At 32.3% G+C, this 25,285-nt stretch overlaps 1 protein-coding gene across 1 annotated transcript; it reads left to right on the top strand.

The window, feature by feature from the left end:
* The first annotated feature begins 1,030 nt into the window (after positions 1–1,030).
* LOC130893672 (juvenile hormone esterase-like) lies at positions 1,031–17,070 on the top strand. The gene is made up of 10 exons (XM_057799950.1): positions 1,031–1,317; positions 4,869–5,006; positions 5,072–5,225; positions 6,327–6,518; positions 7,667–7,845; positions 14,374–14,509; positions 14,796–14,965; positions 16,448–16,589; positions 16,650–16,791; positions 16,853–17,070. Exons 1-10 carry the CDS (start codon positions 1,123–1,125, stop codon positions 17,025–17,027), a joined length of 1,623 nt encoding a protein of 540 aa, XP_057655933.1. The 5' UTR covers positions 1,031–1,122; the 3' UTR covers positions 17,028–17,070.
* The last annotated feature ends 8,215 nt before the right edge of the window (positions 17,071–25,285 follow it).

Consider the following 25,285-nt stretch of genomic DNA (forward strand, 5'->3'; position numbering starts at 1 on the left):
TGAAGGATGCTATGAACAGAGACGGTTTAAGGTTTGTTCGCCTCACAGGTGGAAGTCAATTTAACTCCAAAATAAATTCAGATTACGTAAAACTACAAAATTTTATTGAAAAAATAATAATTGAGTTTGGATTTATATCTAAATCGAATAATTCATTCAAATTTAAAAAAAAAATTGGAAAATTCAATACTTTATGCATCCAATTAATTTGAAAGTTGATTTAAATATCTTTAGTTGTGATTTGTGGTGGAATAGCAGCGGTCTCTATACATTTGAAATATTATAATGAAGGATGATGTGAACAGAGACGGATTTAGGTTCGTTCGCCTCACATGTGGAAGTCAATTTAACTCCAAAATAAATTCAGATTACGTAAGTTGATTTAAATATCTTTAGTTGTGATTTGTGGTGGAATAGCAGCGGTCTCTATACATTTGAAATATTATAATGAAGGATGATGTGAACAGAGACGGATTTAGGTTCGTTCCCCTCACATGTGGAAGTCAATTTAACACCAAAATAAATTCAGATTACGTAAAACTGAAATAAAAGTTAATGGCAAAAATGATAATTATCTCATGGATTCAGACCTAATGGAATAAATCATTCAAAATATTCTGAAAAAACTGTGAAATTTTACCATTTTCCGTATCTTTATAATATGAAAAAATAAATGTACTCATTCAGCTCATTTTTCGAGTTCTATTTTCAATTTTTTGAAAAATTCTGGTATGTCTTTTATGAATTATGATAAATTTTGGAAGATGGACTCAAATCACGCAACAAATAATATTTTATACCATCCATTTTATATATATTCTGTTTAACATGTTCTTTCTCTCATCTCAATTATTTTTTCTAGTGATTTCTTGGTATTTATTTCTCGATTTAGAAATTTTTCCATCACGTTATTCTGAATTTTTCATTAATTTTATCATTTTTTTTTCATATCCTTATCAATATTCACTTATCATATTGAAATATCTGATAATTTTATTAATTGACGTTATCTATATGACAATTTATTGTTTTCCAAATTTTAAACGGAAACGGCCACTCGAAAAAATTATATATAAATGTGTTTTCACAATTAGTAAGGTTGTGGTTATCCAAAAGCTGAAAATGACTCCTTTTAAATTAATTTTTTTAATACCAATATTGGTCAATATCAATTATGCGTATGCTGACGATACTATAGTTGAAATTGAATCAGGAAAAATCAAAGGACATATTCTAAAAAGTGAAAGTGGTAAGGACTATTACGCTTTCCAAGAAATACCCTACGCAGCCAAACCAATAGGTGAAAATCGATTCCAAGTAAGTATATGACGTTTTAATATCGAAAATCATGAATTGTTATTTTTTCATTTGTCGTTTTATTTTATTTTTCCTTTCGAAATATGAATCAAATTTCCTGTATAACCATTTCAAATTCATCACCTGTACTAATCTCAAATAGTTATAGTTTTAGTCCGGGGGATAATTTTATTTTATGTACAATTGTATGTTGAATCGAGTGCTATAAAAGTTTATAAATCGTCATTTGTCATTTTTTTTTCAAAATATAAATGAAAAAAATAATAATTAACTTTGGATTTCGATCTAAATCGAATAGTTTATTCAAATTTTATTAAAACAACGGTAAAATTCAATATTTATTCAATTAATTAATTCGAAAGTTGATTTGAATATTCTTAGTTGTGTTTTGGTGGAATAACAGCGGTCTCTATACAATTGAATTATTATAATGAAGGATGTTGTGAACAGAGACGGATTCAGGTTTGTTCGCCTCACAGATGGAAGTCAATTTAACACCAAAATAAATTCAGACTACGTAAAACTAAAAAATTTTGATTGGAAAAATAATAATTAACTTTGGATTTCGATCTAAATCGAATAGTTTATTCAAATTTTATTAAAACAACGGTAAAATTCAATATTTATTCAATTAATTAATTTGAAAGTTGATTTAAATATCCTTAGTTGTGTTTTGGTGGAATAGCAGCGGTCTCTATACAATTGAATTATTATAATGAAGGATGTTGTGAACAGAGACGGATTCAGGTTTGTTCGCCTCACAGATGGAAGTCAATTTAACACCAAAATAAATTCAGACTACGTAAAACTAAAAAATTTTGATTGGAAAAATAATAATTAACTTTGGATTTCGATCTAAATCGAATAGTTTATTCAAATTTTATTAAAACAACGGTAAAATTCAATATTTATTCAATTAATTAATTCGAAAGTTGATTTGAATATTCTTAGTTGTGTTTTGGTGGAATAACAGCGGTCTCTATACATTTGAATTATTATAATGAAGGATGTTGTGAACAGAGACGGATTCAGGTTTGTTCGCCTCACAGATGAAAGTCAATTTAACTCCAAAATAAATTCAGACTACGTAAAACTAAAAAATTTTGATTGGAAAAATAATAATTAACTTTGAATTTCGATCTAAATCGAATAGTTTATTCAATTTTTATTAAAACAACGGTAAAATTCAATATTTATTCAACTAATTAATTTGAAAGTTGATTTAAATATTCTTAGTTGTGTTTTGGTGGAATAACAGCGGTCTCTATACATTTGAAATATGATAATGAAGGATGATGTGAACAGAGACGGATTTAGGTTCGTTCGCCTCACAGATGAAAGTCAATTTAACACCAAAATAAATTCAGATTACGTAAAACTACAAAATTTTGATTAAAAAAATAATAATTAACTTTGAATTTCGATCTAAATCGAATAGTTTATTCAATTTTTATTAAAACAACGGTAAAATTCCATATTTATTCAATTAATTAATTCGAAAGTTGATTTGAATATTCTTAGTTGTGTTTTGGTGGAATAACAGCGGTCTCTATACATTCGAAATATTATAATGAAGGATGTTGTGAACAGAGACGGATTTAGGTTCGTTCGCCTCACAGATGAAAGTCAATTTAACACCAAAATAAATTCAGATTACGTAAAACTACAAAATTTTGATTAAAAAAATAATAATTAACTTTGAATTTCGATCTAAATCGAATAGTTTATTCAATTTTTATTAAAACAACGGTAAAATTCCATATTTATTCAATTAATTAATTCGAAAGTTGATTTGAATATTCTTAGTTGTGTTTTGGTGGAATAACAGCGGTCTCTATACATTTGAATTATTATAATGAAGGATGTTGTGAACAGAGACGGATTCAGGTTTGTTCGCCTCACAGATGAAAGTCAATTTAACTCCAAAATAAATTCAGACTACGTAAAACTAAAAAATTTTGATTGGAAAAATAATAATTAACTTTGAATTTCGATCTAAATCGAATAGTTTATTCAATTTTTATTAAAACAACGGTAAAATTCAATATTTATTCAACTAATTAATTTGAAAGTTGATTTAAATATTCTTAGTTGTGTTTTGGTGGAATAACAGCGGTCTCTATACATTTGAAATATGATAATGAAGGATGATGTGAACAGAGACGGATTTAGGTTCGTTCGCCTCACAGATGGAAGTCAATTTAACATCAAAATAAATTCAGATTACGTAAAACTACAAAATTTTGATTAAAAAAATAATAATTAACGTTGAATTTCGATCTAAATCGAATAATTTATTCAATTTTCTTTAAAACAACGGTAAAATTCCATATTTATTCAATTAAATAATTTGAAAGTTGATTTGAATATTCTTAGTTGTGTTTTGGTGGAATAACAGCGGTCTCTATACATTCGAAATATTATAATGAAGGATGTTGTGAACAGAGACGGATTTAGGTTCGTTCGCCTCACAGATGAAAGTCAATTTAACACCAAAATAAATTCAGACTACGTAAAACTACAAAATTTTATTGAAAAAATAATAATTAACTTTGAATTTCGATCTAAATCGAATAGTTTATTCAATTTTTATTAAAACAACGGTAAAATTCAATATTTATTCAACTAATTAATTTGAAAGTTGATTTAAATATTCTTAGTTGTGTTTTGGTGGAATAACAGCGGTCTCTATACATTTGAAATATGATAATGAAGAATGTTGTGAACAGAGACGGATTCAGGTTCGTTCGCCTCACAGGTGGAAGTCAATTTAACACCAAAATAAATTCAGATTACGTAAAACTAAAAAATTTTGATTGGAAAAATAATGATTAACTTTGAATTTCGATCTAAATCGAATAGTTTATTCAATTTTTATTAAAACAACGGTAAAATTCAATATTTATTCAACTAATTAATTTGAAAGTTAATTTAAATATCCTTAGTTGTGTTTTGGTGGAATAACAGCGGTCTCTATACATTTGAAATATTATAATGAAGAATGTTGTGAACAGAGACGGATTTAGGTTCGTTCGCCTCACAGATGAAAGTCAATTTAACACCAAAATAAATTCAGATTACGTAAAACTACAAAATTTGATTAAAAAAATAATAATTAAGTTTGGATTTCGATCTGAATCGAATAATTTATTCAAATTTTTTCAATAAAAACTAAAAAATTCAATATTTATTCGAGTAATTAACTGAAAACTGTATTAATTTCAAATAATTATAGTTTTAGTCCGGGAGATAATTTTATTTTATGTAAAATCGTGCGTTGAATCGAGTGCTTTGCTCTTTTTTTGTTTTTTTTTCATATTTTTTGGGTTTTTTTTTGTATTCTTTTGTTCTAATCCAACTTAGATTATCGATTAAACAGTGTTTTCGTTCTCCCGTATTTCCTATGTCATTTGTAAGATCTCTTAATAGTTTTTTTAACACTTTTGAGTTCCATTGAATATTTTTTGTTTATCGTATCATGTTTTGTAGGTTTTTCTTATTCGCATAGCATATTTTTTTTTCTTGGTTTTACCTGAATCGATTTTTTTAAGCCTCCTAAAGCTCCAGAGCCGTGGTCAGATATTTTAGAAACGACAAACAACACAAAAATCTGTTACCAATACAAAAGGAAATACGCGAATTTGGAAATTAGCGAAGATTGTTTGTATATTAATGTTTATACACCCCAAGTAAGTTTTTTAATGAATTTCGTCGCCCCGCAACAACAAAACTATCGAAAAAAAATTTATTACAGAAACCAACTGACGCTAAAGTTTTACCAGTACTGCTTTGGATCCACGGTGGTGGATTTGTAAATGAATCCAGTACATTCGAATACTATGGACCTAAATATCTCATGGACTATGGCGTGGTGGTTGTTACCTTCAATTATCGTTTGGGAGCTTTCGGTAATTTAATCAGAATTCGATCTGAAACGAAAACAAATTTTTTTATAGTTATTTTCACATAATTATCTATTTTCGTAATTTCCTCATTGGTTTATTGATATTTGTTGCTTTTATTTATTATAAAACCCATCTTATCTAACCAATTCATAGTACAAAGTCAATCAAATTTAAACGAGCCTTTAGTGGCCTTTAATGGAATGATATAGTCTATAGTCACTTAGAAAATCGATCATAAAAAGAGGTTGAACGAATTGAAATTAACTTCGGACTGCTTTCCAAGTTCGTGGATTTGTTGCAATGAATCCAAACAACCACTTGGACTAGTTCAGGGGCTTATCGAGTGGGATAGTTTCTTCAAACTGCTCCACAAACTTGTTGACGGCCATGGAAGTTTCATGATTCAAAAAATTCAAGAAGAGAAAGCTCTTTGGCACTAAAATGTCCCTTAGTGATGGTACAAGGGTGGAAAGCTATGGGTGAATACAACGGGGAAAGTTTTGGCTACGATTTTCTTGGATTTGAACGGTGGTTCGCTGACAGCTCTTCCACTGGGGTCCCTTGGATCAAATTGAGATGTTGTATCGACGACAAAGATGAAATTGCTCCTCCAGGTCCTCAAACAGTTACATAAATTGGAGATAATAAACTAGAAACTACCCAATTGTCTACGAAAAACTTCAAACCGTTTTTATTTAGCAGAGTTTTCATTTCGTTCTCTTCTGGCCAATGGTTGGAGCTTTCCTTCTTTCAGCGCAACTCCAGCGCTGCAGAGGAACAGCTCCTGTATCAGGGCCGACTCCAATGAACCCGATCGGCTTTTAAATTATTAAGTTTGGAGTTCCAATTTAGCAAAAATTTTTACAGCGCCGTTTGCATAATGAGCAGTTACCATATCTCGCCTAAATCTCAAAATTTCCTGGAGGATTCATTGTCCCCACACCCTTACATATCTAAAAAATACTTACAGGGTAGTGATTCGATCTTTTACATATCTACGAGGACGGAATGGATAAAATAACGGTTAAAGCTCGTTTAAATTTGATCGAACCTCGTATTTTTCGGACGTTGCCGGATTTATTCGATATTAAAACATTATTTCAGGATTCGTTGGTACCGATGATGGTGTGATTCCGCCTAATTTGGGCCTAAAAGATCAATTGTTCGCTATGCAATGGGTTAACAGGAATATTAAAGCCTTCAGTGGTAATCCTTATCAAGTTGTTTTAGTTGGAGAAAGCGCCGGATCGATTTCTGTCGGCTATCACCTTCTAGGACCTTACGTTAACGATACAAGTTAGTATTTAATATATATATGTGTATATATATTCCAAATTTCGTAATTTTTAAAAATTCTTATCGTTACGGTTCATTTAACCATGTCACGGCGGGGGTTTCGTTCCGACAGACAACCTTAACACCTTTTCTTGGTCTATTAACGTGAACTTTTCCTTTAAAACAACTCTTCTCCCCATAAAAATGAAGTTTTTCTTTAGTTTACAACAAAACTAGAAGTAGACTGTACTACTGGATCACCGAAATCATGTCAATAGTGAATAAAACCGTCGAAATCATTCTTTCTCGTGATTCACTCCGTGTAAACAACTATTTTCATACTAAATTACTGATTGAAACGGTGTAGATGGCGCGCCTGTATGTTTTAAACGTCACGTGTTAGCCGGGTTCCATTTCAACATTACTCGGCACTTTCAAGGTTCAAAGATGGCCGCGAAACCGTCGAGGATTAGCCGCATGGCGTTGGAATTGAAAGTCTAGAGTCTATCAACCACGAACGCGTTCAATTTCAAAAAATGAGGACGCGATGGGTTCGCAAACTTGAAATTCGAGCAAAAACTCGCGCGATTGGAAATTTGAAGTAATACGAAGCGGAGGGGGGACGAATCTTTACTACACCGTCGAAACTTTCACACTCCGCATCAGGAGGAAGAAGACATTGACGTCAGTCAAAGCGAAGATTACCAGGAACGTTTGTGATTATCTAATATCATCATTGGGGTGGGAGGTAGTAGAATCGACCCTCTACAGTCCGGATTTATCGCCCTGCGACTACCACAAGTTATGACCACTGAAAGTAGACGTCGTAGGACGAGGTGGAGAAGTTTGTGGGCACATGACTTCCCGTAGCTACCGGAGAGTTACTGAAAAATTTTCTTTATTAGTTTACGTCGTTTCCTTTTTATTTTGGTTCAATTTTTCCAATTTTCAACCCCCCACATTTTGTCATACTACGGATTCGTTAGGATCAGATCGAGTGGAAATGTTTTCTCTTTAAGATCATACTCTAATAGTCAGAATTGGTACTAAAAATGTCAAAGTACGTTTAAATCGGAAAACTTTGGTCGTTTGATATCGAAGCAGCACAAGGAAACTTCTAAACCGCATAAAAGGAGTTATATCCATACTTAAGGGAATATATTTTGTAGAAATATTCCACGCTGCCATAATGCAAAGTGGAAGTCCAGTCGGTAGTGAATTGAGAACACAGAACATTACGAATGAAGCTTACAAGCTTGCAAAAGCTCTAGATCCAACTTTTAATTCCACCGATTCGAGCGACATCTTGAAATTGCTCCAAAGCGCCAGTGCCGAAGATATTTTACATGTAAGTATTCTAAGATAGACAGTAAACTTTGGAAACCGCCATTATTTGTAGTGAACATCCATAAAAGCTCGTCAGAATACAAAAAAAACTGTAAATATAAAGCGACTCGCTATTTCGATAGCAGCCGCTTCAGTTTTGGACGTACCTCGATCGGATTTCGACAGTTGGTTCGAAACTTAGATAGCAAATCTCGTAGTTGAAGTTGCTTCAACGACGTTCCAATAATATGTTTGAGTACTTTGTTGGTGTTTTTAACCTTCTACAAAGAAAAAAACCGTCACAGACTTCCTCGGAGATGCACTTTTCCAACTTCTCCAGGTTCTTGGTGGTTTTGCTGAATCAATTTGAAAGGAGAACCTGTCTCGAGTTGCTCAAATGATCGAGTGTCCAAAGCAGTTGTTTTTGGGACTCTTTTGCCTTCTAGTATGAAAACTACAGTTTCAACTTTTATGACAATTCAGTTGCCAGAAGAAATCCCGAAGCCTTTCGTACTAAACGATGACAAGGTCTGTCGTTTCTTTCTTCTTCATGCTTCAACGACGTTCCAATAATATGTTTGAATACTTTGTTGGTGTTTTTAACCTTCTACAAAGAAAAAAACCATCACAGACTTCCTCGGAGATGCACTTTTCCAACTTCTTCAGGTTCTTGGTGGTTTTGCTGAATCAATTTGAAAGGAGAACCTGTCTCGAGTTGCTCAAATGATCGAGTGTCCAAAGCAGTTGTTTTTGGGACTCTTTTGCCTTCTAGTATGAAAACTACAGTTTCAACTTTTATGACAATTCAGTTGCCAGAAGAAATCCCGAAGCCTTTCGTACTAAACGATGACAAGGTCTGTCGTTTCTTTCTTCTTCATGCTTCAACGACGTTCCAATAATATGTTTGAATACTTTGTTGGTGTTTTTAACCTTCTACAAAGAAAAAAACCATCACAGACTTTCTCGGAGATGCACTTTTCCAACTTCTCCAGGTTCTTGGTGGTTTTACTGAATCAATTTGAAAGGAGAACCTGTCTCGAGTTGCTCAAATGATCGAGTGTCCAAAGCACTTGTTTTTGGGACTCTTTTGTCTTCTAATATGAAAAGACAGTTTCAACTTTTATGACAATTCAGTTGCCAGAAGAAATCCCGAAGCCTTTCGTACTAAACGATTACGAGGTCTGTCGTTTCTTTCTTCTTCATGCTTCAACGACGTTCCAATGATATGTTTGAGTACTTTTTTGGTGTTTTTAACCTTCTACAAAGAAAAAAACCATCACAGACTTCCTCGGAGATGCACTTTTCCAACTTCTCCAGGTTCTTGGTGGTTTTGCTGAATCAATTTGAAAGGAGAACCTGTCTCGAGTTGCTCAAATGATCGAGTGTCCAAAGCACTTGTTTTTGGGACTCTTTTGTCTTCTAATATGAAAAGACAGTTCCAACTTTTATGACAATTCAGTTGCCAGAAGAAATCCCGAAGCCTTTCGTACTAAACGATGACAAGGTCTGTCGTTTCTTTCTTCTTCATGCTTCAACGACGTTCCAATAATATGTTTGAGTACTTTGTTGGTGTTTTTAACCTTCTACAAAGAAAAAAACCGTCACAGACTTCCTCGGAGATGCACTTTTCCAACTTCTCCAGGTTCTTGGTGGTTTTACTGAATCAATTTGAAAGGAGAACCTGTCTCGAGTTGCTCAAATGATCGAGTGTCCAAAGCACTTGTTTTTGGGACTCTTTTGCCTTCTAGTATGAAAACTACAGTTTCAACTTTTATGACAATTCAGTTGCCAGAAGAAATCCCGAAGCCTTTCGTACTAAACGATGACAAGGTCTGTCGTTTCTTTCTTCTTCATGCTTCAACGACGTTCCAATAATATGTTTGAGTACTTTGTTGGTGTTTTTAACCTTCTACAAAGAAAAAAACCGTCACAGACTTCCTCGGAGATGCACTTTTCCAACTTCTCCAGGTTCTTGGTGGTTTTACTGAATCAATTTGAAAGGAGAACCTGTCTCGAGTTGCTCAAATGATCGAGTGTCCAAAGCACTTGTTTTTGGGACTCTTTTGCCTTCTAGTATGAAAACTACAGTTTCAACTTTTATGACAATTCAGTTGCCAGAAGAAATCCCGAAGCCTTTCGTACTAAACGATGACAAGGTCTGTCGTTTCTTTCTTCTTCATGCTTCAACGACGTTCCAATAATATGTTTGAATACTTTGTTGGTGTTTTTAACCTTCTACAAAGAAAAAAACCATCACAGACTTTCTCGGAGATGCACTTTTCCAACTTCTCCAGGTTCTTGGTGGTTTTACTGAATCAATTTGAAAGGAGAACCTGTCTCGAGTTGCTCAAATGATCGAGTGTCCAAAGCACTTGTTTTTGGGACTCTTTTGTCTTCTAATATGAAAAGACAGTTTCAACTTTTATGACAATTCAGTTGCCAGAAGAAATCCCGAAGCCTTTCGTACTAAACGATTACGAGGTCTGTCGTTTCTTTCTTCTTCATGCTTCAACGACGTTCCAATGATATGTTTGAGTACTTTTTTGGTGTTTTTAACCTTCTACAAAGAAAAAAACCATCACAGACTTCCTCGGAGATGCACTTTTCCAACTTCTCCAGGTTCTTGGTGGTTTTACTGAATCAATTTGAAAGGAGAACCTGTCTCGAGTTGCTCAAATGATCGAGTGTCCAAAGCAGTTGTTTTTGGGACTCTTTTGCCTTCTAGTATGAAAACTACAGTTTCAACTTTTATGACAATTCAGTTGCCAGAAGAAATCCCGAAGCCTTTCGTACTAAACGATTACGAGGTCTGTCGTTTCTTTCTTCTTCATGCTTCAACGACGTTCCAATAATATGTTTGAGTACTTTGTTGGTGTTTTTAACCTTCTACAAAGAAAAAAACCGTCACAGACTTCCTCGGAGATGCACTTTTCCAACTTCTCCAGGTTCTTGGTGGTTTTACTGAATCAATTTGAAAGGAGAACCTGTCTCGAGTTGCTCAAATGATCGAGTGTCCAAAGCACTTGTTTTTGGGACTCTTTTGCCTTCTAGTATGAAAACTACAGTTTCAACTTTTATGACAATTCAGTTGCCAGAAGAAATCCCGAAGCCTTTCGTACTAAACGATGACAAGGTCTGTCGTTTCTTTCTTCTTCATGCTTCAACGACGTTCCAATAATATGTTTGAATACTTTGTTGGTGTTTTTAACCTTCTACAAAGAAAAAAACCATCACAGACTTTCTCGGAGATGCACTTTTCCAACTTCTCCAGGTTCTTGGTGGTTTTACTGAATCAATTTGAAAGGAGAACCTGTCTCGAGTTGCTCAAATGATCGAGTGTCCAAAGCACTTGTTTTTGGGACTCTTTTGTCTTCTAATATGAAAAGACAGTTTCAACTTTTATGACAATTCAGTTGCCAGAAGAAATCCCGAAGCCTTTCGTACTAAACGATTACGAGGTCTGTCGTTTCTTTCTTCTTCATGCTTCAACGACGTTCCAATGATATGTTTGAGTACTTTTTTGGTGTTTTTAACCTTCTACAAAGAAAAAAACCATCACAGACTTCCTCGGAGATGCACTTTTCCAACTTCTCCAGGTTCTTGGTGGTTTTGCTGAATCAATTTGAAAGGAGAACCTGTCTCGAGTTGCTCAAATGATCGAGTGTCCAAAGCACTTGTTTTTGGGACTCTTTTGTCTTCTAATATGAAAAGACAGTTCCAACTTTTATGACAATTCAGTTGCCAGAAGAAATCCCGAAGCCTTTCGTACTAAACGATGACAAGGTCTGTCGTTTCTTTCTTCTTCATGCTTCAACGACGTTCCAATAATATGTTTGAGTACTTTGTTGGTGTTTTTAACCTTCTACAAAGAAAAAAACCGTCACAGACTTCCTCGGAGATGCACTTTTCCAACTTCTCCAGGTTCTTGGTGGTTTTACTGAATCAATTTGAAAGGAGAACCTGTCTCGAGTTGCTCAAATGATCGAGTGTCCAAAGCACTTGTTTTTGGGACTCTTTTGCCTTCTAGTATGAAAACTACAGTTTCAACTTTTATGACAATTCAGTTGCCAGAAGAAATCCCGAAGCCTTTCGTACTAAACGATGACAAGGTCTGTCGTTTCTTTCTTCTTCATGCTTCAACGACGTTCCAATAATATGTTTGAGTACTTTGTTGGTGTTTTTAACCTTCTACAAAGAAAAAAACCGTCACAGACTTCCTCGGAGATGCACTTTTCCAACTTCTCCAGGTTCTTGGTGGTTTTACTGAATCAATTTGAAAGGAGAACCTGTCTCGAGTTGCTCAAATGATCGAGTGTCCAAAGCAGTTGTTTTTGGGACTCTTTTGCCTTCTAGTATGAAAACTACAGTTTCAACTTTTATGACAATTCAGTTGCCAGAAGAAATCCCGAAGCCTTTCGTACTAAACGATGACAAGGTCTGTCGTTTCTTTCTTCTTCATGCTTCAACGACGTTCCAATAATATGTTTGAATACTTTGTTGGTGTTTTTAACCTTCTACAAAGAAAAAAACCATCACAGACTTTCTCGGAGATGCACTTTTCCAACTTCTCCAGGTTCTTGGTGGTTTTACTGAATCAATTTGAAAGGAGAACCTGTCTCGAGTTGCTCAAATGATCGAGTGTCCAAAGCACTTGTTTTTGGGACTCTTTTGTCTTCTAATATGAAAAGACAGTTTCAACTTTTATGACAATTCAGTTGCCAGAAGAAATCCCGAAGCCTTTCGTACTAAACGATGACAAGGTCTGTCGTTTCTTTCTTCTTCATGCTTCAACGACGTTCCAATAATATGTTTGAATACTTTGTTGGTGTTTTTAACCTTCTACAAAGAAAAAAACCATCACAGACTTTCTCGGAGATGCACTTTTCCAACTTCTCCAGGTTCTTGGTGGTTTTACTGAATCAATTTGAAAGGAGAACCTGTCTCGAGTTGCTCAAATGATCGAGTGTCCAAAGCAGTTGTTTTTGGGACTCTTTTGTCTTCTAATATGAAAAGACAGTTTCAACTTTTATGACAATTCAGTTGCCAGAAGAAATCCCGAAGCCTTTCGTACTAAACGATTACGAGGTCTGTCGTTTCTTTCTTCTTCATGCTTCAACGACGTTCCAATGATATGTTTGAGTACTTTTTTGGTGTTTTTAACCTTCTACAAAGAAAAAAACCATCACAGACTTCCTCGGAGATGCACTTTTCCAACTTCTCCAGGTTCTTGGTGGTTTTACTGAATCAATTTGAAAGGAGAACCTGTCTCGAGTTGCTCAAATGATCGAGTGTCCAAAGCAGTTGTTTTTGGGACTCTTTTGTCTTCTAATATGAAAAGACAGTTTCAACTTTTATGACAATTCAGTTGCCAGAAGAAATCCCGAAGCCTTTCGTACTAAACGATTACGAGGTCTGTCGTTTCTTTCTTCTTCATGCTTCAACGACGTTCCAATGATATGTTTGAGTACTTTTTTGGTGTTTTTAACCTTCTACAAAGAAAAAAACCATCACAGACTTCCTCGGAGATGCACTTTTCCAACTTCTCCAGGTTCTTGGTGGTTTTACTGAATCAATTTGAAAGGAGAACCTGTCTCGAGTTGCTCAAATGATCGAGTGTCCAAAGCAGTTGTTTTTGGGACTCTTTTGCCTTCTAGTATGAAAACTACAGTTTCAACTTTTATGACAATTCAGTTGCCAGAAGAAATCCCGAAGCCTTTCGTACTAAACGATGACAAGGTCTGTCGTTTCTTTCTTGTTCATGCTTCAACGACGTTCCAATAATATGTTTGAGTACTTTTTTGGTGTTTTCAACCTTCTACAAAGAAAAAAACCGTCACAGACTTCCTCGGAGATGCACTTTTCCAACTTCTCCAGGTTCTTGGTGGTTTTACTGAATCAATTTGAAAGGAGAACCTGTCTCGAGTTGCTCAAATGATCGAGTGTCCAAAGCAGTTGTTTTTGGGACTCTTTTGCCTTCTAGTATGAAAACTACAGTTTCAACTTTTATGACAATTCAGTTGCCAGAAGGAATCCTGAAGCTTTTCTACCTTTTCAGGTGTGAGGCATGTTGAGGTTGAATTATTTCGTGGGCTCTTTTTTCTACATCAGTTTCCATTATTTCCAATCCCGTGTCTTTCGTTTAATGTCCTGAGTTTTCCGCTATTTTAATTTCTTCTGTATTCTGGTATCTCCGTTTTTGACTAGAAACTTTGTCTTGATTCCATCGAATAATCTTCCATCTTGTGTTGCCAAAATCTTTGAGACTTTCTAACTAATTTATATTTGATTCTTCTTTATCTTACGTGTCTTTATTTATCTTATAATCGTCGATTTCGTTTTGCGTTAGTTCATTTTTAAATTCATTTGTAGACGCGTATCAATCCGTACATTTTGGTTTTCAAGATCGCTTTTAACAGTGTTTAGCATCGCTTCATTATGTCTTCCGGTTAGCTTGTAATGGCATACAAGACGAAGTTATTGATTGTTAGTGACCAAGTGTTTACACACTTTATATAATTCAGAAAGTGAAGTTTATTTTATTTGAATTTAGTCGGAAGTTACTGGTGCTGTGGTATTAGAACAAGACGGGCCGTTCTCCTATCAAGCTTTCCCTTCGTTCTTAAACCAAAATTATAAGAAAATTCCTGTTATGATAGGTTTCAATTCGGAAGAATGGGCGTTTTTAGGTAAGTCGATTGAAAAAAAGATTTTTTTTTAATATACAAACTCTAACTCAGTGAAATTTGATTATTAGTAGTGAGTAATAACTTCTGGGGAAGCCTACGAACAGACCATTCAACTCAAGTTGTATTTTACTTTACTTTACTAAACTTTTTATGAATAATATCGTTTTAGCGCGAAAAATGTTTTTTTCGAAATAAATTGATGTTTTTTTGGGAGGGGGGTGAATTCGCCGAGGCAGTGTTCGTAACTGATACGAAAAAGTGAATTTTCATCTTGATTATTTCACAGTTTGGAGTCGAAATAAAACTCAGTACGGAAAATTTGACGAAGATCCTAGTTTATTGGTTGATCCGTTGATAAACATGTCGTCGGAAAATCGAACGATTGCTGGTAATTTATTAAGACAACTTTACACTGGCAACACGACTTTTGACGAAAATTATGGAGGCTTTATCAGAGTAAGCATCATCATAATACCAAACGCACCCAATCTAAAACGATTTCTACGATATTTTTCAAAAAAATTCGCAAGTTTCATAGAATTGTGGATTTTTTTGAACTATTGACAACATCGCAATACATTTTTCCCGCCACATTTTATATCATATCCCAACCGGTTCCCGTTTCTTGATATCCAATAACGAACTAATAAACGACATCTTATTATACGAGGAAAGTCCGATAGTTATTAAGTCTCATCACTCGATTTTTTACCGTTTCTCACATTTTCGATGAAGTTTTTCGAAATTTAGAACAGATCGGACTCGTAGCGCGAATATTGAAAAAATTCCTTCGATGGCGATCGCCACGAATCGTTTTAAGTAATTTGAAAGGTGATTTTTTAAAAGTTGGCTCTAGGGGCCCCGAAATTGACCGACTTGGAAAGTTTATTATCTAAATTTGATCGAATTAGATCACGAACTCCAAGCCCCATCCACTCTGTTGTTCCGATTCGGCCCCGCGCGATTTATATTTGTATCCGAATTTGGACAAGTCACTCGCCGAGCAAAAATTCAAGTGTATTTTCCAGATTTTATTCCACGTGACTTCTTTTTGTTTCCAATTGACTTGAATGTTCATAGATTGGAAAGATAATGACCATTTTTTGATATTCGCAAATCAACATCTACATCGATTCATATCTCGCTATCGCTATGGCTGAATTGATCAAACTACTGTTTTCTCGCTAACCATATTTTACAGATTTGGCTCCGCGCGATTCATTTTAGTTTGAAAATATGAAAAATTCGGGTGAAGAATTTGGATATTCTGTCCGAATTCGGCTAAATTTTCCAGTTTTTCGGCCACGCGAAACTTCCTTTTGTTTCCAGATTTGAAAAAACCGCTCGTCGGGCAAATATTTTAATTTATTCGCCAGATTTGGTCCCGCGCGTCTTTATTTTGTCTTCCAAATTGAAAAAGGTCACTTGGCGGACAAAAAAACTTGAATCTATTCTCAGAATTTCGCCAAATCGTTCCAGATTCGACCCCGATTGACTACTTTTTCTGTCCAAACTTGATAAAGTCAATTTGATCAAATTAGGTCGAATTAGGCCACGAACTGCAGCCCCATCAATCTTAGTTTCCACTTTTTTCGGCCCCGCAAAGCTTCCTTTTGTTTCCACACAAATATGAGTCCATGCACTAGATATGGCTCCGTACAACTCCGTAAAACGGATATGTCGTTGATGTCTATTTTGAAAATGACCGCCGTGGGGTAAACAAGTGCTTCTACCGCAAGTTTCTACATTTTTGGATTTTGAACCTTATTATTACTGCCAAAGGAGTTTTTAATAAAGAGTTGCTGCTTTTATGTAGTCTCGAAATTATCTTTTGGGAAACTTTTACTTACGACAAAATCTATTGTTTACCCTACGGCCGCCATTTTGACCCTAGAACATCAGTTTTCTTAGAATTGATGGTATTTTTCATAATTTTAGTATGTCAGTGATCATATGTTCACTACAGCCACGTGTAAGCAAGTTGAGTTAGCCTCCCCCGAGGCTCCCTATTATTTATATCAATTTTCTTACAAAGGTGAATTAGGAGGGCAGATGTCACTATTGTCTTTATTACCACCAGGTAAAATATTATCAAATTTTGATAATCACGCACCTGGTTATTATTAAATGTGTATTATAGGCACCGGTACAGTAGCCCACGCTGAAGATTTACATTACATGTGGGACGATGGTTCCAACAGCGATCTCAGTCAGTTTCCCGAAGAAGATGGCGTAATGTTGCAACGTTACGTTGAAATGTGGACAAATTTCGTTAAATATTTGTGAGTTGTTGACCATATTTTCCGATTTTTCCCTCGAATATATTTATTTTACAATTTATAGCGTCCCAACCCCCGAACCCGTTGGTAACATTACTTGGTTGCCTTCAGAACCATCGACACTTAGGTATCTCAATATAAATACGACTTTCGAGATGATGGAAAACCCCAGGCAGTACCAGCAAGTTAAAGGGATATTAGAAACATACATGGAACCACCCTATACTGTTTTTAATTGAAAAAAAAAGGAAAATAAATGATATAAAGTGATTTAAATTAAAATTTATTATTTCACCCTTCTCCACGTAAAAAAAAACTATGATATTGAGCAGTAATTCGACTAGATCCTGTATTATAAATACCAACATTTCAGTATAAAAGTACAGTATGTTTTATTTATGTTGGAACATATGGAAAAGGTAACGTGAAAAATCGATAAAATTAAGAAATTTCTTGAAAACGTTACGCAAAAATCGATAGAGTTGAGTGATTTCTTGGAAAAGTAACGTAAAAATCGATAAAATTGACGAATTTCTTGAAAAGGTTACGCAAAAATCGATGAAATTAAGAAATTTCTTGAAAAGGTTACGCAAAAATCGATAAAATTGACGAATTTCTTGAAAAGGTTACGCAAAAATCGATGAAATTAAGAAATTTCTTAAAAAGGTTACGTGAAAATCGATAGAGTTGAGTAATTTCTTGGAAAAGTAACGCAAAAATCGATAAAATTGACGAATTTCTTGAAAAGGTTACGCAAAAATCGATGAAATTAAGAAATTTCTTGAAAAGGTTCCGCAAAAATCGATAGAGTTGAGTGATTTCTTGGAAAAGTAACGCAAAAATCGATAAAATTGACGAATTCCTTGAAAAGGTTACGCAAAAATCGATGAAATTAAGAAATTTCTTGAAAAGGTTACGCAAAAATCGATAAAATTGACGAATTTCTCAAAAAGGTTCCGCAAAAATCGATGAAATTGACGAATTTCTTGAGAAGGTAACGCAAAAATCGATGAAATTAAGAAATTTCTTGAAAAGGTTGCGCAAAAATCGATAAAATTGACGAATTTCTTGAAAAGGTTACGCAAAAATCGATGAAATTAAGAAATTTCTTAAAAAGGTTACGCGAAAATCGATAGAGTTGAGTAATTTCTTGGAAAAGTAACGCAAAAATCGATAAAATTGACGAATTTCTTGAAAAGGTTACGCAAAAATCGATGAAATTAAGAAATTTCTTGAAAAGGTTCCGCAAAAATCGATAGAGTTGAGTGATTTCTTGGAAAAGTAACGCAAAAATCGATAAAATTGACGAATTCCTTGAAAAGGTTACGCAAAAATCGATGAAATTAAGAAATTTCTTGAAAAGGTTACGCAAAAATCGATAAAATTGACGAATTTCTCAAAAAGGTTCCGCAAAAATCGATGAAATTGACGAATTTCTTGAGAAGGTAACGCAAAAATCGATGAAATTAAGAAATTTCTTGAAAAGGTTGCGCAAAAATCGATAAAATTGACGAATTTCTTGAAAAGGTTACGCAAAAATCGATGAAATTAAGAAATTTCTTAAAAAGGTTACGCGAAAATCGATAGAGTTGAGTAATTTCTTGGAAAAGTAACGCAAAAATCGATAAAATTGACGAATTTCTTGAAAAGGTTACGCAAAAATCGATGAAATTAAGAAATTTCTTGAAAAGGTTCCGCAAAAATCGATAGAGTTGAGTGATTTCTTGGAAAAGTAACGCAAAAATCGATAAAATTGACGAATTCCTTGAAAAGGTTACGCAGAAATCGATGAAATTAAGAAATTTCTTAAAAAGGTTACGCGAAAATCGATAGAGTTGAGTAATTTCTTGGAAAAGTAACGCAAAAATCGATAAAATTGACGAATTTCTTGAAAAGGTTACGCAAAAATCGATGAAATTAAGAAATTTCTTGAAAAGGTTACGCAAAAATCGATAGAGTTGGGTAATTTCTTGGAAAAGTAACGCAAAAATCGATAAAATTGACAAATTTCTTGAAAAGGTTGCGCAAAAATCGATGAAATTAAGAAATTTCTTGAAAAGGTTACGCAAAAATCGATAAAATTGACGAATTTCTTAAAAAGGTTACGCAAAAATCGATGAAATTAAGAAATTTCTTGAAAAGGTGACGCAAAAATCGATGAAATTAAGAAATTTCTTGAAAAGGTTACGCAAAAATCGATAAAATTGACGAATTTCTTAAAAAGGTTGAGCAAAAATCGATGAAATTAAGAAATTTCTTGAAAAGGTGACGCAAAAATCGATGAAATTAAGAAATTTCTTGAAAAGGTGACGCAAAAATCGATGAAATTGAGAAATTTCTTGAAAAGGTTACGCAAAAATCGATAAAATTGACGAATTTCTTGAAAACGTAACGCAAAATTCGTTAAACAAAAAGGGAAACGGAAACACTTGAAAGTTCCAGGAAAAATAATGCGAAATCGTGAAAAATATGTGAATTTTTTAAAAAGGTAACGCAAAATTATGGAAATTTCGTAATTATTAAAAAGGTAACAGAATTTAGTACAAAATCGTGAAAATTCGCAAATTTCTAGAAAAATAACAATTGTTTAAATTTCGTAATTTCGTAATAGTTAAACGCAAAAATTCAGGAAGTTTCCAGGAAAACTAATGCAAAATCATGAAAATTCGCAAAATTTTGGAAGAAAAACTGAACAATCGTTTAAATTTCGTAATTTTTGGGAAAGGTAACGCAAAAATCGTAAAAACTGAAAAATCTTTTATAAGGGTAACGCAGAAATAGTTGAAATAAAGAAATTTCTTGAAAAAGTAACGCAAAATGGTTAAAATGAAGAAATTTCTTGTAAAGGTAAAGCAAAATTGTTAAAATTTCGTATTTATCAAAAAAGTAACGGAAACTAGTACAAAACTGGACAATTGTATAAATTCTGGAGAACAAACTGGACAATTGTTTAAATTTCGTCATTTCTGGAAAGGGTAACGCAAAATCGTTGAAATTGAGAAATTTTTTATAAGGGTAACGCAGAAATAGTTGAAATAAAGAAATTTCTTGAAAAAGTAACGCAAAATGGTTAAAATGAAGAAATTTCTTGTAAAGGTAAAGCAAAATTGTTAAAATTTCGTATTTATCAAAAAAGTAACGGAAACTAGTACAAAACTGGACAATTGTTTAAATTTCGTCATTTCTGGAAAGGGTAACGCAAAAATCGTTGAAATTGAGAAATTTTTTAGAAGGGTAATGCAGAAATAGTTGAAATTTTGCAATATATTGAAAAGGTAACGCAAGTATAGTTGGAATTTCCAAAAAAATGTACAATCGTGAAAATTCGTAAATTTTTTTGGAAAAAATAACAAATATTTGAATTTGGAAATTTTTGGAAAAGGTAACGCAAAAATAGTTAAAAGCAAAAATTGAGGAAGTTTCCTGGAAAACTAATGCAAAATCATGAAAAATCCCAAGATTTTGGAAGAAAAACTCAACAATCGTTTAAATTTCGTAATTTTTGGAAAAGGTAACGCAAAAATCGTTAAAATTTTTTAGAAGGGTAACGCAAAAATAGTTGAAATAAAGAAATTTCTTGAAAAGGTAACGCAAAAATGGTTAAAATGAAGAAATTTCTTATAAAGGCAAAATTGTTAAAATTTCGTAATTATTAAAAAAGTAACGGAAACTAGTACAAAATCGTGAAAATTCAGAAATTTCTGGAAAACAAACTGGACAATTGTTTAAATTTCGTCATTTCTGGGAAAGGTTACGCAAAAATCGTTGAAATTGAGAAATTTTTTAGAAGGTTAACGCAGAAATAGTTGAAATTTTGCAATATATTGAAAAGGTAACGCAAGTATAGTTGGAATTTCCAAAAAAATGCACAATCGTGAAAATTCGTAAATTTTTTTGGAAAAAATAACAAATATTTGAATTTGGAAATTTTTGGAAAAGGTAACGCAAAAATAGTTAAAAGCAAAAATTGAGGAAGTTTCCTGGAAAACTAATGCAAAATCATGAAAATTCCCAAGATTTTGGAAGAAAAACTCAACAATCGTTTAAATTTCGTAATTTTTGGAAAAGGTAACGCAAAAATCGTTAAAATTTTTTAGAAGGGTAACGCAGAAATAGTTGAAATAAAGAAATTTCTTGAAAAGGTAACGCAAAAATCGTGAAAATTCAGAAATTTCTGGAAAACAAACTGGACAACTGTTTAAATTTCGTCATTTCTGGAAAGGGTAACGCAAAAATAGTTGAAATTGAGAAATTTCTTGACAAGGTAACGCAAAAATAATTGAATTTTCACAATATATTGAAAAGGTTACGCAAATATTGTTGGAATTTTCGAGAAAACTGGAAAAAATAACAATGGAACGGGAAAGGTAACGCAAAAATTGTTGTAATTGAGAAATTTCATGAAAAGTTGACGCAAAAATTGTGGATGTTTCAACTACAGTAATATTTTCCAATCAACTACCGCCATCTCTAGGTGTGGCCAGGTACTTCTCAGACCATCCTCGTATTCAATACTATGTTCATCTACGTATCTCATTATTCGTTATTCTATCAAGTCCCAGCAATCCCCAACTTTTACGTCAATTATCCATTTTCCATCGCCACGATTTTGTTTTCTCTCCATTTATTCACCACCCATTTTCCAGCACCGACATTTCATTAAACTTCGACCCGTTGCGCTGCGTATTCTCTGTTGTTCAACCAAATCCCAACCGCAGCTCAATTACTAATAAAAAAATAAATAAATAAAAAACCTGGATTTGAACCACAAAAAAAACTACAACCCCGTATATAAAAAATGATATTTCCAAATCCTCCTACCCATAGATAAATCAACGAAAGGTCGATTGTTTGTCAATTATTCCATTTCCAAGTACATTTCGTTGGTTAACATTATTTAAAATAGGTAAGATGGATGGTGATGATTTTGCTTCCTCAACCTACTGCATGTACAAATTTGTAAGCATTTTATTGCCGATGAATATTTAATGATAATTATGTGGGATGGTTTGTTAATTGGGATATAAAAATGACATAAAAGATCGATTTAACGGTGTTTTTGGTCAGTAAAGAAACTCCTTCCATCATATTATTGGTATTTATACTTTAACGTAAAACGTAAGTTGGTTTTTCATTATTTTTTTCTTTGTGTACAATTATTTTGGTGTCGAAAACATCGTTTCTATCAATTTTTCTCCAAATATGATTATTTGGGTGTCTAAAACATTATTTTTTATAAATTTTCATCGGTATTTTCGTATGATATGATGTTTTGGTGGGTCTTCAACATCATTTTCACCATTTTTTTCTCATAGATGGGGTCTTCACATCATTTTCAAAATATTTTTCCATATTTGATTATTTGGAGGTTATTATCATAATTTTTTTCAATAAATAATATTTTGGAGTATTTTCAAAAACATTTTTATCAGTTTTTTCTTATATATCTGTATATTATATTTGGGGGCAATTAACATGATTTTTTTCTACATATGGTATTTTTAATTACATTACAGTTTTTACATTATTTGTATCAAATTTTTCGTATATATGATTACTTGGGGGTCTAAAATATCATTTTTATTAGTTTTTTAGAATTATGATATTTTTGAGGTTCTTTTACATCAGTCTTACCATTTTTTCTCTATTTGCGTGTTATTTTTCTTATAGATGATTATTAAGGGGCAATTAACATAATTTTTTTCAATATATTATCACTTGGGGGTCTTTAACATATTATTTATCAATTTTTTTCCATAATATGATTATTTGGTGATTTTTAACATCTTTTTTTGTCCATTATGTTCATTTTTACTAATTATTTTTTGTATTTCATCATTTGGGGTTGTTTTTTTGTTTATATAATCGTTTGGGGAATGCATTCATTATTTATCTGTTGTTAATGTTTTTAGGACGGTTTTTTGTGTTTGTGAAATTATTATGGGGTCGTTACTTCATTTTTATTAATTATTTATTCATTAACAATGAACCCCCTGTAAAATAACCACTTTATTTTTTTGGTTTCAAAGAATTATCCAGAGGTGTTAAACAATCTTTTAGGGATATTTTTTCCGTTTATACAATTATTTTGGGGGGTTATAAATTCTTTTTTATTAATTATTTATCCCTAAAGAATAATTTGGGGTTGGTTCTCACCTTTATAAAATTATTTGAGGGTCTTGATTGATCTTAACATCATTTTCATGATGTTTTTTCTATATATGATCATTTTCTTCATACAATCATTTGGGGGGTTTCATTCATTATTTACATGTAAAGAGTTTTTTAAGATTGGTTTTTTTATATATTATTATATGGGGATCGTAAATTAATTTTGATTAATAATTCCTTCATGGACAATCATTTGGGGTTAATTTTTTTTGTTTTAAGAATTATTTGGGGGACAAATTAATTTTCACCAATTATTTCTTAGTATTTAATAGTTTGGGGTGGCTTATTTTCCCCCTACAATCATTTTAGAGGTTTTATTTATTATTTATTTGTAGAGTATCTTTTGGGTTGGTTATTTGAGTTAATATACAATTATTTGGGGGGTTATAAATCCTTTTTTATTCATTATTTTCCAATAATCATTTGGGGTTGGTTTTTTAATATAAAATTACTTAGGGAGGTCACAACTTCATTTTTATTGAATATTTTTTTTGTATACTATCTTTTTGGGTTGGTTATTCAATTTTATACAATTATTTAGGGGGTTATAATTCCATTTCTTTTCATTATTTTATAATGAAGTATCAGTTGGGGTTGATTTTTAATATAAAATTACTTGGGGAGATCACAACTTCATTTTTATTAAATGAAATAAAATGATTTTTGTATACTATCTTTTGGGGTTGGTTATTCAACTTTATACAATTATTTAATGGGTTATAATTCTATTTCTTTTCATTATTTTCCATTAAAGTATGATTTGGGGTTGGTTTTTTAATAAAAAATTACTTGGGGAGGTCGCAACTTCATTTTTATTAAATATTTTTTGTATACTATCTTTTGGGGTTGGTTATTCAACTTTATACAATTATTTAGGGGGTTATAATTCTATTTCTTTTCATTATTTTCCAATAAAGAATAATTTGGGGTTGGTTTTTTTATAAAAAATTACTTGGGGAAGTCGCAACTTCATTTTTATTAAATATTTTTTTGTATACTATCTTTTGGAGTTGGTTATTCAACTTTATACAATTATTTAGGGGGTTATAATTCTATTTCTTTTCATTTTTTTCCAATAAAGTATGATTTGAGGTTGGTTTTTTAATAAAAAATTACTTGGGGAAGTCGCAACTTCATTTTTATTAAATATTTTTTTGTATACTATCTTTTGGAGTTGGTTATTCAACTTTATACAATTATTTAGGGGGTTATAATTCTATTTCTTTTCATTTTTTTCCAATAAAGTATGATTTGAGGTTGGTTTTTTAATAAAAAATTACTTGGGGAAGTCGCAACTTCATTTTTATTAAATATTTTTTGTATACTATCTTTTGGGGTTGGTTATTCAACTCTATACAATTATTTAATGGGTTATAATTCTATTTCTTTTCATTATTTTCCAATAAAGAATAATTTGGGGTTGGTTTTTTAATATAAAATTACTTGGGGAGGTCGCAACTTCATTTTTATTAAATATTTTTTTGTATACTATCTTTTGGAGTTGGTTATTCAACTTTATACAATTATTTAGGGGGTTATAATTCTATTTCTTTTCATTTTTTTCCAATAAAGTATGATTTGAGGTTGGTTTTTTAATAAAAAATTACTTGGGGAAGTCGCAACTTCATTTTTATTAAATATTTTTTGTATACTATCTTTTGGGGTTGGTTATTCAACTCTATACAATTATTTAATGGGTTATAATTCTATTTCTTTTCATTATTTTCCAATAAAGAATAATTTGGGGTTGGTTTTTTAATATAAAATTACTTGGGGAGGTCGCAACTTCATTTTTATTAAATATTTTTTGTATACTATCTTTTGGGGTTGATTATTCAACTTTATACAATTATTTAGGGGGTTATAATTCTATTTCTTTTCATTATTTTCCAATAAAGAATAATTTGGGGTTGGTTTTTTTATAAAAAATTACTTGGGGAAGTCGCAACTTCATTTTTATTAAATATTTTTTTGTATACTATCCTTTGGGGTTGATTATTCAACTTTATACAATTATTTAGGGGGTTATAATTCTATTTCTTTTCATTATTTTCCAATAAAGAATAATTTGGGGTTGGTTTTTTTATAAAAAATTACTTGGGGAAGTCGCAACTTCATTTTTATTAAATATTTTTTTGTATACTATCCTTTGGGGTTGATTATTCAACTTTATACAATTATTTAGGGGGTTATAATTCTATTTCTTTTCATTATTTTCCAATAAAGAATAATTTGGGGTTGGTTTTTTTATATAAAATTACTTGGGGAGGTCGCAACTTCATTTTTATTAAATATTTTTTGTATACTATCTTTTGGGGTTGGTTAT

The sequence above is a fragment of the Diorhabda carinulata genome, chromosome 5 (genome assembly GCF_026250575.1).
Source record: "Diorhabda carinulata isolate Delta chromosome 5, icDioCari1.1, whole genome shotgun sequence".
Classification (NCBI taxonomy): domain Eukaryota; kingdom Metazoa; phylum Arthropoda; class Insecta; order Coleoptera; family Chrysomelidae; genus Diorhabda; species Diorhabda carinulata.

Bases quoted from the DNA above. Each gene is read 5' to 3' on its own strand.
- LOC130893672 (XM_057799950.1), top strand. From the start codon at position 1,123: ATGACTCCTTTTAAATTAATTTTTTTAATACCAATATTGGTCAATATC. The intron at 5,007-5,071 runs GTAAGTTTTTTA...AATTTATTACAG, and splicing joins TTAATGTTTATACACCCCAA to AAACCAACTGACGCTAAAGT. The intron at 16,590-16,649 runs GTAAAATATTAT...TGTGTATTATAG, and splicing joins ATTGTCTTTATTACCACCAG to GCACCGGTACAGTAGCCCAC.